The sequence below is a fragment of the Chlorocebus sabaeus genome, chromosome 12 (genome assembly GCF_047675955.1).
Source record: "Chlorocebus sabaeus isolate Y175 chromosome 12, mChlSab1.0.hap1, whole genome shotgun sequence".
Lineage (NCBI taxonomy): Eukaryota > Metazoa > Chordata > Mammalia > Primates > Cercopithecidae > Chlorocebus > Chlorocebus sabaeus.
This window is the reverse complement of record NC_132915.1, coordinates 103,163,857-103,177,249: the sequence shown is the minus strand read 5'-3', so window position 1 is coordinate 103,177,249 and position 13,393 is coordinate 103,163,857. Positions and strand designations below refer to the sequence as shown.

Sequence of the window (13,393 nt, the reverse complement as noted above, 5' to 3'; positions counted from 1 at the left end):
GGCTGTTTGGAAGGAAACGGAGACTTGAGAACCAGGGGTACCCTGTGTTGCCCCTGCCACAGACCTGGTGCCAGGCACTGAAAACAGGCCAGGATACTCCCCCACCCCCCACCCCATTTCCTTTTGGAATGTTGATTCTGGTCCAAGAATTCCCAACTCTCCCCAGAGTCCCACGACCCTCTCGGCCCTGCAGGGTGACGTCAGCTGCCGGGCATCTGGTAGCGATTACCCACCAGGGGAGGGGGTCGTGGTGGGCCCCGTCTGTGCAGCCTCTTCAAGCTCTGGGAGGCTGGTCCTTGTCTTCCGAAGGGGCCCAGCTGCTCCTGGCTCTCATTTCCTGTGGAGACTTTCTCACAGTCCTTGAGACCCCCGGATGCCTTGGGCTGTGGGAACTGGGCTGGTTTGGGAAGGATGGGCTGTTCCCCCGACCCCTAGCTGGATCCACATCCCCTCAAACCCTCAGGGGACCCTGTTGCAGGCTGCTGGACCTGTGTGGGGTGAGGGCTGGGGAGGATAGGGGTCAGGTACAGCAGTAGCTCAGAGGCCCACTGACTGTGTGACCTTGAGCAAGTCCCTTTTCCTCTCTGAGCCTTAGTTTCCCCATCAGTAAATTGGGGACAATGACAGCAGCTGCTTCATAGAGTCACTGTGAGGATGGGATATGTCAGGTAAAGCATTTATTCTGGGCTTGGCCCAAGTAAGTACCAGTAAATAGGAGCTACTCATGCTGTAGAAGGGGAAACTGAGGCCCGATGAGAGGGACTTGCCCAGAGCCACGCCACTTCCTACCTCTCAGCTGAGGGCCCGCTCAGGCTCCACCCCATTTCCTCTTCCTGACATTGGTTCTGGGCTCTGGTTGAAATGTTATTTTTTTGTTTGTCTGTTTCTTTGCCTTCCCTCTCTAGCTTCTCCTCCTCTCCACCCAGAAATGGTTCCCAATATCTGGGGGGGGGGGGAGGGTCCACCCATGTAAGGAACAGAGCAGAAAATTAGACATCAGGCCAACTGGTTCTAGTCTGAGCAGCTGCATGCCCTGGGTCAAGTTACAAGCTTCAGTTTTCTCCGCTGTAAAATGGGGCTTCGAGATCACAGGCATTCCATCAGCCGCCAGCACTCAGTAGATGCCTTTTGTTTTCACTCTCTTCTTTGGCAGGTTTTGAGACTCAGGTGGCAGCTCTCAGGGCCCAGCATCCTCAGCTCCGCCCTGGGAAGAATGGCCTTCTCCTCACAGGGCTGTCGCCCGTCCTGAGCTCCTGCTGGACACCCCAGCCTGCTCAGGAAGACTGAGGGCTCCAGACGGTGGAGAGGGAGCAGGATGTGCTGGACACAATAGTGGCCCATCTTGGGGAGTGGGGCAGGACTAAAGCCAAGAATCGTCCCGGCAGGGAATCCCACAGGCCCCATGGCTGGTATCCTGGGCGAGATGGGGCTTTCCACCCAGCTCTCTTTGCCCAGGGCCTTTAAGGACTGAGAAGCTCAGAGCGGGCAGGTGCCTGTTGCTTCTCTGCAGTGGGTGAGTGAAGATGGGCGTGAAGGAAGGAAAGAGGCTGGGCACAGGGCTCACACCTGTAACCCCAGCACTTTGGGAGGCCAAGGCAGGTGGATCACCTGAGGTCAGGAGTTCAAGACAAGCCCAGCCAACGTGGTGAAACCCCATCTCTACTAAAAATACAAAAACTGGCCGGGCATGGTGGCACGCACTTGTAGTCTCAGCTACTTAGGAGGCTGAGGCAAGAGAATCATTTGAACCCGGGAGGCGGAAGTTGCAGTGAGCCGAGATCATGACACTGCACTCCTGGGCAACAAAGCAAGACTCCATCTCAAAAAAAAAAAAAAAAAAAAAGGGGAGGAAAGCAACTTCAGCCCAGCCCCCCAGGAGGGGCAGGGTGGGAGGGTGGCCGATCTTCGTGGGTAGAGGCTGGGACAGCAAGAGGAGCCCCACATGGGCCAGGGAACTTGCACCCCTCCTTCTCATGCCCTTCTGGGGAGATAGTTATACTGTGTCCACTTTACAGATGAGAAAGTTGAGCTTCAGAGAGGGAAGGCAGGGAGCCAGGGATCGGGGGCAGTGGAAAAGCTGAGAGGCAGGTGGCAGAGCTTGGGGAGGTCTCCACTTGAGGACATATGTCCAGGCCTCAAGGCCCAAGGGAACAGACAGGGACAGAGAGCAGACCGGCCTCTGCAGAGGACCAGGCAACTATCATGAAAGAGGGCCAGGGTGGGGCAGGATGGCAGCCTCTCCCCACCCCTTCTCCTACAGGGCCTCTGGGGGAATGTCATCCTTCCTTCTGGCCCAGGATGAAGGCCCTGAAGGTAAAGCTTAGATTTAAACATGCATTGGGGGAAAAGAAGGATAATGGGCTTTAATTACTGCTCATTAATCCAATTAATTAAGCTAATGTATGCAGTAAGTGGTATCAGTTATCAGAACAAATCAGTTAATACAGGCAGTGAAAGGGGTTGGTTATTTAAATAATTAATGCTGATGATTAATGGGACTGATTTAGCTCAATTGTCACTATTATTTATTAATTGATTTCACCACTAATACGGCAGGAGAAGTCTCTTTTAGGTTTGTAAAATGAGGAATAAAGGAATTAATTAGTGGAGCTGAGTTTTACAAATGGATGGTTTGATTCCTGGATTTGATCATTACAATGGGAGGGAGAGTTTTCTAGAAATCCCCAAGCAAACTGAACTCTGAAGGCTGCATAGGAATGACCAACCCTAGCCAAAAGGGAGAGAGGACATTCCAGGCAGAGGGAACAGCACGTACAAAGGCCCTGAGGCTGCAGGGGGTCGAGCTCTTTGGAGGAAATTTGAGAAGGCCAGAGTGCAAGGAAGGGAGAAGAGAGAGAAGGGATTTGACCAGCAGAGGCTGGGTCACAGATGGCCCAGCCAGGAGGACTAGACTTTGTCCTCGGGGCTGCAGGGGGCTGCTGTGACACTCATTTACTCATTCATTCATTCATTCATTCATTCAAAAAAATATATTTACTAAGTTCCTGATGGTTCCTAACATTGTCTAGACAGAAACATAAACCCTTGTCCTCGTGGGGCTGACATTGTAGTGAGAGGAGCTAGTCATTACATGAGAGGAAATGTGTGCTAAGTCAGATGAGGGGTCAGGGCAAAATTAAGCAGGGAAGGGAATGTGGGAGTTGGGGAAGATCACACTTTCAGAAAGGGTGGCCAGAAGGCCTTGCTGAGAAGGGGACATTTTAGTGAAGAACTGAAGGAGGGGCTGGGTGTGGTCACTCACACCTGTAATCCCAACACTTTGGGAGGCTGAGATGGGAGGATCGCTCCAGCCAGGAGGTCGAGGCTATGGTGGCCATGATCTCACCACTGCATCCCAGCCTAAATGATAGAGCGAGACTCTGTCTCTCAAAAAAAAAAAAAAAAAAAAAAAAAGAACTGAAGGGCCAGACATGGTGGCTCATGCCTGTAATCCCAGCACTTTTGGGGAGGCTGAGGCAGGCAGATCACCTGAGATCAGGAGTTCAAGACCAACCTGGCCAACATGGTGAAACCCCGTCTCTGCCAAAAATACAAAAAATTAGCCTGGTGTGGTGGTGGTCACCTGTAATCCCACCTACTTGGGAGGCTGAGGCAGGAGAATTGCTTGGACACGGGAGGTGGAGGTTGCAGTCAGCCAAGATCACGCCACTGCACTCCAGCCTGGGCGATGGAGTGAGACTCCGTCTCAACAACAACAACAGCCAAGAGCAGGAGGGAGGGAACCCAGGGGATGTCTGGAGGAAAATATTCCAGGCAGCGGGAATAGGAAGTGCAAAGACCCTGAGGTGGGGCGGGGGAGATGGAGCAGCACAGGTGAGGAGGAATGTCGTGGGCCATGAGGTCAGTGTGCAAGGCTATTTCCAAGACCTTGGCTCTTACTGTAAGTGAAGCTGGGGGCCACGCAAGTGGGTTGGAGCAGAGGAAAGCTGTGATCTGACTTGCATTTGAACAGTACTGCTGTGGCTGCTGTGCGGGGAGAATAGGTCGCAGGGACACAGATGGAGGCAGGGAGGCCAGGGGGAGGTGGTGGTGATAGTCCAGGCAAGTGATGGTAGCAGATCGTAACTGGGCATGGTCATTGTGTCTTGGACATGTCAGAGCGTTGTAGCGCCACTCCATGGTGAGGCCATGGGGTGGAAGAGTGGCCCCAGAGCCTCAGCTTCCCTGACCTGGGCCTCTGCCCTGAGCATCTCTATAGGCTCTGGCCACCCTAGTCAGACCCGATCTCTTGTGCAGGCACCCTGTCTCCAAGGCTCTACCCCTGTTCCAGAGCCCAAGGGGAAGTACAGGAAGCAGGAGGAAGCGCTGGGTTGATCCAGTGTCCTGGCCAATATGTTCCCAGCAGTGGGAGGATTTCCGGGCCTGAATAGCAGGAAATGTTGGGATGGGACGCCTCACCCGGGAAGAGTGGGCGGAGGTGGGTGGGGGAGGGGTGCCTACTCTAGCTCGCTCCACTGCTGCTGGACAGAGAGAGCCCAAAAGCCTACTGTTGCTGGGCTGTAGCTTGAGGGACTGTGGTTAGATACCAGCTAGGGCTTTTTAGGAGAGAAGATTAGCGATGAAGAACCCTAGAATGTTAGAACAGGGAGGGCTATCAGACAACGTCTCAAGGAGGAGGAGCTTTTGGCCTTAGGATTGGGGGAACCCACAATTTTATTTTTTATCTCGGCTTCCTTTTTTTTTTTTTTTTTTTTTTTAAATATGAAGCTCCTGTATTTGAGGAGGAGGTCCAATATTTGACCTCCCCTCCCCATTTTGCAGATAGGAAGACTGAGACCTTTCTTAGCCAGAGAACCTGGGCCCAGCCTAACAAAATTAATGATGACAGCGATTAACAATTAACATTGTTTACTATTCATACATTCCTTTAAGCAATATTGCTTTCTTTCAACCTCTTCTTCTTGGGTTCAAGTGATTCTCTTGCCACAGCGTCCCAAGTAACCAGGATTATAGGCGTTTGCTGCCACACCCGGCTAATTTTTCTTTAAGCAATATTTCTTGAGCTCCTGCAGGCCCTCTGTTGGGGACTGGGTCTCAATGGTGAATTAGACAAAGTCAACACTTTCATAAGGGCATCAGATAATTAAGTCAGCAATTAAATATAAAGTGGCCATTTCAGACAGAAATTGCAGAAATTGAAAATAAAGTAGGATTGGGAACACAGAGTGAAGGAACGAGGGACTATTCGAGGTGGGGAGGTCAGGGAAGGTTTCTCCAAAGAGGTGACATTAAGCAAAGCCCTGAATAAAGAGGGAGGAGGGACAAGCTTCATGAAGCCCTTGGGGAAGAGCATTCCAGGCAGAGGGAACAGCAAGTGTGAAGGCCCTGTGGCCGGAACAAGTTGCCAAGGAGGGTGGGGCAGAGGCAGAAGAAGGGACAGGAGGTGCAAGGGAGACAGGCTGGAGGGTTGGTGGGGTGGCCGTTGGGTACCAGCAGGCCACACAGGGCCTTGTGGGTTAGGAAACAGATGAGCCAATTTTTGCCTGTTTTTCTGGCATAATCGTGGTACCCTCTTTACTCTTGCAAAGGAAGAAAAGTTCTGGTTTGGATGATAAATTGCACGGCCACAGAGAGGAGTTTAGATTTTGTTCTTCTAGAGATGGGAGCCGCTGAAAGGCTGAGGATGGTGTGTGTGCCATGATCTGCTTAGGTTGTAAGCTTGGGCGCCTTCTGATCTCGGGGCAGAAGCTGACTGTGGGTGAGAATGGACACGGAGCCCGAGGGAAGGCTCCTCTGCTCCACCGGAGACACGAGGGTGGCCCCACTCTGGGGACGGGGTGGACATGCGGAGAAGATTCTGATGGTGGAGTGGCAGGATTTCCTGGTGGACTGGGTGTGGAGCTGAATGGAAGAGAGGGGGCACAAAGGACCATATGGTTTTTGGCCAAAGTGGCAGGAAAGAGGAAACTGACATCAGCTGAGCCGGGGACGATGGGGAGGGGGCGGGGAGGAGCCACAGTTCTGCTTTGGATACAAGTTGGAGATAGCCTTCAGATATCCAAGGGGAGGCGTCCAGGAGGTAGTTGGGTTTCCAAGTCTGGGGATGGAGGGGCAGGTCCAGGCTGCCTGAGGGTAGGGGTAGCATTTAAGGCAGTGCAGTGGGGGGAGTGGTTCATGGTGGCTCTCAGGAGGAAGGAAGGAAAAATAGCCACCTCTGGCCTCTGGCCTCTCCAGGCTCTCCTCCCTGGGGGCGGAGTCAATTCCGCAGCCCTCTAGCACCGGCATTGGCTCCGCAGTGTGCTTGGCAGTGGCCGTGACTAGGTCACTCTACCCTAGAAAGTGAGCTCAGGGTAGGAGGACAGGGGCTGATCCCCAGCCTGGGGCCCTCCAGGGTTTAGAGTCAGGGATGATGGGGGTGGTGTGGGAGGAGGGGGTGGTGTGGGAGGAGGGGGTGGGGAAGGCAGAGAGAAGAAGAAATCCAGGGAAGCATAGTGTCCGTAGTCCAGTGAAGACAGTGGTTCGGGAAGCAGGCTCCATAATAAGCAGGTAACGTTCATTAAGCCCTGAGTCCTCCAGTCAAAGTCATTAGGCAGAGACTGTCATTATTCCTGATTTACAGATACGAAATGCAGGCTCAGAGAGGTGAAGGGACTTGCCTAGGGGTGCACAGCTGGAAAGTGGAGGAGCCAGGCCAGCGGATAAGTGCCCCCTCCTGCCTTCAGGGTAAGCCTGCTGGGGTCCCAAGGGCCAGGTGCTGGCCCCAGGCAGGCAGGCAAGAGACTGGCATCTGGGGAGCCAAGCAGGGCTGGGGATGCTCACTTGTCTCCTCTCCTTCCAGGGCTGCTGGAGAGCCGGAGGCTGGCGGCGACTATGTGAAGGTAGGAGGGGCTGGGCCAGGGGTTGGTCAGAGGACACTGAAGGTCTCAGAGCCTGTTCCATTACGGGTGGGCAGAGCCCTTCCTCAAGCCTTGTTAGGAGCCAGACCTCACTGTGTATTCCCAGGAGGGGAGGTTCTTGGAGTCGAGGCAGCATTTGGATCCAGTTTCATTCTCCGCACCTTCTTCCTACACCAGCCATTATTCTCTCCTGGCCCCAAACTCAGGGCATCCCAGCATTTGATATCATCTGACCCCACCCACTTGCCAGCTGGATGGGTCCCCAACAGTGTCTCTGTGTAAAGGATGCAGCCTTCCAATCCCACCCAATCTTTGTGCACCTACTGTGTGCTGTCTCTGGGAGCAGGGAGCAGGAGAGGATGACTCAGTTCTTTATCACAGATAATGGGCACAGCTCAGATTTATCCAAAGCTTAATTTATCCTGGGCACTGGGAACACTGAAATGAGGTTTTGGCAGAGCACGGTGGCTCACGCTTGTAATCCCAGCACTTTGGGAGGCCAAGGCGGGTGGATCACCTAAGGTCAGGAGCTCAGGACCAGTCTGGCCAACATGGTGAAACCCTTTGTCTACTAAAAATACAAAAAATTAGCCAGATATGGTGGTGCATGCCTGTCATCCCAGCTACTCAGGAAGCTGAGGCAGGAGAATTGCTTGAACCCAGGAGGCAGAGGTTGTAGTGAGCTGAGATTGCGCCACTGCACTCCAGCCTGGGAAAAAAAAAGCAAATGCAGTTTTGAAATAACAATGATAGTAATAATCATAATCATAAATAACATATTGAGTGCCTACTGTGTGCAGACCCTGTGCTGGCTGCTAGACACTGGAGGAGAGGCATTCTTTACATGAGAGATCTTTGATTCTCTCCCTCATCACTGGGTAGGGAGAGCCGCCTGGTGCCCATTTACGGATGGGAAACTTGAGGTCCAGAGAAGTGCAGTGACTTGCCCTGGGTCACATTACTTTTTTTTTCTTTTTTTTTTTTATACTGTAAGTTCTGGGGTAACATGTTCATGTGCAGAACATACAGGTTTGTTACATAGGTATACACGTGCCATGATAGTTGGCTGCACCCATCAAGCCATGCTCTACATTAGGTATTTTTCTTAATGCTCTCCTTCCCCTAGCCCCCTATCCCGCATACTTTTAATGGTGAAAACCACAGTTACTTTTGCACCAACCTGATATTATGAGGAAGAACTGGGATTACACCCCGAGTTTGATGCCAGGACTATAGCCAAAGCCCTTGGCCTTCTACCCCCAGGAGCCCCCACCCTGAGCAAGGCCCTGTGCCGAGTACTGAGAATAGGCAGAGGGCAAGGAGCACCAGGCCCTGAATTCAAAGGGCTCCTGGTCCAGGTGGGACCCACGGAAGAATCATACAGTGCTTTGCGCTTGATTTTTGCAATCCATCAGATCCAACTATTATTTTTATTATTATTTTTTAAGAGATGGGATCTCTCTGTCTCTCACTGCAGCCTTGTGCTCCTGGGCTCAAGCAATCCTCCCACCTTAGCCTCCTAAGTCCCTGGGACTACATGTGTGTGCCACTGCTAATTTAAAGAGACGGAGTCTCACACTGTCGCCCAGGCTGGAGCATGGTGGCGTGATCTCAGCTCACTGAAAGCTCTACCTCCCAGGTTCACACCATTCTCCTGCCTCAGCCTCCCGAGTAGCTGGGACTACAGGCGCCCGCCACCACACCCAGCTAGTTTTTTGTATTTTTAGTAGAGACGGAGTTTCACCGTGTTAGCCAGGATGGTCTCGATTTACTGACCTCATGATCTGCCTGCCTTGGCCTCCTAAAGTGCTGGGCTTACAGGCGTGAGCCACCACGCCCAGCCAAAAAAAAAAAATTTTTTTTAAAGATGGGGTCTCACTATGTTGCCCAGGCTGGTCTCAAATGCCTGGCCTCAAGTGATCTTCCTGCCTCAGTCTCCCAAAGTGCTCGGAATACAAACATGAGTGACCACGCCTAGCAGATCCAAATTTTAGTCCCGTCAAAGCAAGATGTGCCAGGCGCAGTGGCTCAGGCTAGGCGCAGTGGCTCATGCCTGTAATCCCAGCACTTAGGGAGGCCGAGGCGGGCAGATCACCTGAGGTCAGCAGTTTGAGACCAGGCTGGCCAACATGGCGAAATCCCGTCTCTACTAGAAATACAAAAATTAGCCAGACGTGGTGGCACATGCCTGTAATCCCAGCTACTGGGGAGGCTGAGGCAGGAAACTTCCTTGAACCCAGGAGGCACAGGTTGCAGTGACTCGAGATAGCACCACTGTACTCTAGCCTGGGCAACTGAGCAAGACTCAATCTCAAAAAAGAAAAAAAAAAAGCATGATGTTGGCTGATATAAAAAACCCCACAAAACTAAAAAACAAATTTTAATCTGAGATCTGCCACTTACTTGCCACTGACTTTGGGTGTGGCATCGCCTCCCTGAGCCTGTGTTTGACTATGTGAAATGGTAACAAGGGTGCCTTCAACCCAGGGTTGCTATGGCTTCAGTGAGCCCATGGCCATGAGTGGGGGACCTGGGCCTGGAACAGCGTGGGCTGGCCTAGCTCCTCACCGCAGGGACATTTCATCACCCTGAGATGCTACCTGCACGACTCTATGTAAGTGACTAGTAATGGAGCAGCGTGGGAAGTCCTCAGCTTGCTGCCCCCTCACCATCACCAGAAGCTGTGGGAGCTCCAGACGTGGGGGATGACTTTGAGCTGGGGAGCTGGGGAGCTGGAGATCAAGGAAAGCTTTCTGGAGGAGGAGGCATTGGAGCCAGGCCATTGCAGTTGACTGGGAACATTCACTGAGATCTCTCCGTGAGTGAAATACTAGAAAGGAGACAAAGTTAAGCAGAGATGGGTAGGAGAGTTGTCCTGGCAGAGGCAGGAGTGTGGACAAAGTCAGAAAGTAAACTGCGTGAGCCCAGAAACAGAGTCTAGGGTAGGAGCAAGTCGAGCAGAAGTTCCAGAACCCTTATGCCACTGTGGGAGGGAGGACCTGGGGAAAACTAATACCAAAGGCAATGGGTGGAATGCAGGGGGCATATTTCAGCATCCTGCAGACCCCAGCTGCCTGGTAAGGTGGTGAGATCCCTGTGAAGAATGTTAGCTTTATATTTTTTCCTATAGTTTATTTTTAGGGGTTAAAAATGTAGGGTTTTGTTTGTTTGTTTGTTTTAAACATTGTAAAATAAGTAATATCTGCTCAGTAGAACTGATTAAACAGTCTCCCAAAGGACAAAGTCAAAGGAATGTTAATTTTAGTTTCAAGACTCAGATGAGGTTCTGGGCACAGTGGCTTATGCCTGTAATCCCAGCAATTGGGAGGCTGAGGTGGGAGGGTCATTTAAGGCCAGGAGTTCGAGATCAGCCTGGGCAACATAGCAAGATCCTGTCTCTACAAAAAATATATAAAAATTAGCTGGGAAGCCCGGGTGCGGTGGCTCACACCTGTAATCCCAGCACTTTGGGGGACTTGGGCCTTGGAATTGGGAGGCCAAGGCTGGCGAATCACTTGAGGCCATGAGTTTGAGACCACCCTGGCCAAGATAGTGAAACCCCGCTACTAAAAATACAAAAAATTGACCAGGCGCGGTGGCTCACGCCTGTAATCCCAGCACTTTGGGAGGCCGAGGCGGGTGGATCATGAGGTCAGGAGATCGAGACCATCCTGGCTAACACAGTGAAACCCCATCTCTACTAAAAAAAGATATAAAAAAGATATCCAGGTGCACTACTGTAATCCCAGCTACTCAGGAGAATGAGGCAGGAGAACTGCTTGAATCTGGGAATTGGAGGTTGCAGTGAGCTGAGATCTTGCCACTGCACTCCAGTCTGGGCAATGGAGTGAGACTCCATCTCAAAATAATAATAATCTAATAATAATAATAATAATAATAATAGTGGCCAGGCACGGTGGCTTACGCCTGTAATCCCAGTACTTTGGGAGGCCGAGGCGGGCAGATCACAAGGTCAGGAGATCGAGACCATCCTGGTGAATGTGGTGAAACCCCATCTCTACTAAAAATACAAAAAAATTAGCCCTGTGTGGTGGCGGGCACCTGTAGTCCCAGCTTCTTGGGAGGCTGAGGCAGGAGAATGACGTGAACCCGGGAGGCGACGGAGCTTGCAGTGAGCAGAGATCGTGCCACTGCACTCCAGCCTGAGAGACAGAGCGAGACTCCGTCTCAAAAATAATAATAATAATAATAATAATAGTAATCTGGGTATGGTGGTGCATGCCTGTAATCCCAGCTACTAGGAACTACTTGGGTGGCTGAGGCATGAGAATCACTTGAACCCAGGAGGCAGAGGCTGCAGTGAGCAGAGATTGAGCCACTGCACTCCAACCTGGGTGACAGAGTGAGATTGTGTCTTGAAAAAAAAGAAAATTAGCTGAGTGTGATGGTGCGCGCCTATAGCCCCAGCTACTTGGGAGGCTGAGGCAAGAGAATTCTTGAGCCCAGGAGGTCAATGCTGTGATTACACCACTGTGCTCCAGCCTGGCCTACAGAGGGATACCCTACCTCTTAAAAAAAAAAAAAAAAGGAAAGTCAAATGAGGGTTAAAGGGAATCAATAGTTGGGTTCCAAAAGCCCCCTCTTAGGCTGGGCATGGTGGCTCATGCCTGTAATACCAGCACTTTGGGAGGCCGAGGCGGGCGGATCACTTGAGATCAAGAGTTCAAGACCAGCCTGGCCAACATGGTGAAACCCCATCTCTATGAAAAAAAAAAAAAATTAACCAAGCATGGTGGCGCACACCTGTAATCCCAGCTACTCGGGAAGCTGAGGCAGGAGAATTGCTTGAGCCTGGGCAGCCGAAATTGCAGTGAGCCGAGATCACTCCATTCCACTCTAGCCTGGGCAACAAGAATAACACTCTGTCTCAAAAAAACAAAACCAAAAGCCCCCTCCTACCTTGAGATACTCATCTTTGAGGAGTCAGCTTCCAGAACTGTTTTGTGTATCCTTTGATTCTAAGGAAAGGATTCTTAAATTCCAAGACCATAAAATTCCAGGCTGCTTGCCCAGAGCTTCAGATGTATTTACAGAAAACAAACAAACAACTGAGGCTCAGAGAGGTGGACTTACCCACCTGCGGTCACACAGTCTGTCAGAAGGATTTAGATCTGAGGCCTGACTGATGGGGAATCAGCAATGGCTCCCTTTGCATTGAAGAGTATGTGGTTCTGGGACAAAAAGTCCAGTTTCTTTTTCTTTTTGAGACAGAGTCTTGCTCCATCACCCGGGCTGGAGTGCAGTGGTACAATCTCACCTCTCTGCAACCTCTACCTCCTGGGTTCAAGCGATTCTCATGCTCAGCCTCCTGAGTAGCTGGGATTACAGGCATGTGCCACCACACCCGGGTAATTTTTTTGTGTTTTTAATAAAGGATTTCACCATGCTGGCCAGACTGGTCTCGAACTCCTGGCCTCAAGTGATCCACTTGCCCTGGCCTCCCAGGGTGCTGGGATTACAGGCGTGAGCCACCATGCCGGGCCAAAAAGTCCAGTTTCTAAGACAGGAAGCTTGAAAATAATAGCGTGCACTTATTGAGCGCTTATTTCATGCCTGGCAACTTACATGCACCAGCTCAGCAAAAGCTAACAAGAGTTCTATGAGGTTAGCGCAGGCTTTACCTGCGTTTGACAGGTGCATTTTCCACAAGTAAGTCGTAGATCCCAGGGAAGGGGCTGGTGGGAGTGGGCGCACCAGTAGTTAGGGGACAGTTGAACCCAGGCTGCCCCTCTAACCACTGGGCTTTACTGGCTCTCTGCACCCCCAGAGTCTTATCAGTGAACATCCGCGATTCCCAGCAGAGTCTCTGATTCCAAACCAGGGGTAAGAAATCCTGGACTCTGGGAGATTTCCTGAGGCCACAAAGAATTTGGTCGAGCACATACAGGGATTTTTCCAGTTTTAGATATGATTTAATTCAAAGTCTCTGCCCGCTCCCGGTCTGTTAGAGGTGCGGCGAGTGGGGGAGGCAGGAACCTCCCTTCGCTGGTCCATGGGTCCCCACCCGATCCCGCTGCCCCGGGTAATACCCTCCTTGGCAGGTCCTCTGCTCCGCGCCCGCAGCTCCAGGCAGCTCGAGCGCGCGGGACTGGAGGGCGGGGGGCGAGGGGCTGGGAGCGGGGGGCGGGCAGAGGGAGGAACAATGGCCCCCTCCCCTCCCCTGACCGGCTGGAGGGTGGGGTCTCCCCGCCCCGCCTCCCCGCTCCTCCCCCGACAAGGCGATGAGGTAATCGCGCCGCTGAGAGGCACGCGCAGCCGGTGCCCAGCCGGTTGGTCCCTGCGCCCCTGCCCCGCCGGCCACCGCCCCCCCACACCGTCCCGGCCTCGGCAGCCCGGCCCCACCATGACCGAGCGGTGCAGCCTGTGGAGCGCCCTGTCGGCAGCCGCCTGCTGCTTCTACCGCGGCTCCTTCGTGCAGGTGCAGGTGAGGGGGCGGCTCGGCCCCCGCCATGCGCGCCGGGTTGGGACCCCGGCCGCTCCGCCCGGGGCCCTAGAGACAGCTGGGGAGCTGCAGC

At 52.5% G+C, this 13,393-nt stretch overlaps 1 protein-coding gene across 6 annotated transcripts in view; it reads left to right on the top strand.

Moving 5' to 3' along the window:
- The window catches only part of SH2D3C (SH2 domain containing 3C), a 42,155-nt gene that overhangs the window by 11,582 nt on the left and 17,180 nt on the right, over positions 1-13,393 (top strand). For 3 of the 6 annotated variants that reach the window (XM_073021944.1, XM_037994167.2, XM_008006143.3), the window contains one exon: positions 6,800-6,839. In XM_073021944.1, the coding sequence (XP_072878045.1) occupies positions 6,800-6,839 (40 nt within the window). Of the gene's footprint in view, positions 1-6,012; positions 6,312-6,662; positions 6,685-6,799; positions 6,840-13,076; positions 13,303-13,393 lie in introns of those variants that run through there. The other 3 variants (XM_073021945.1, XM_073021946.1, XM_008006139.3) reach the window with 3 other exon arrangements.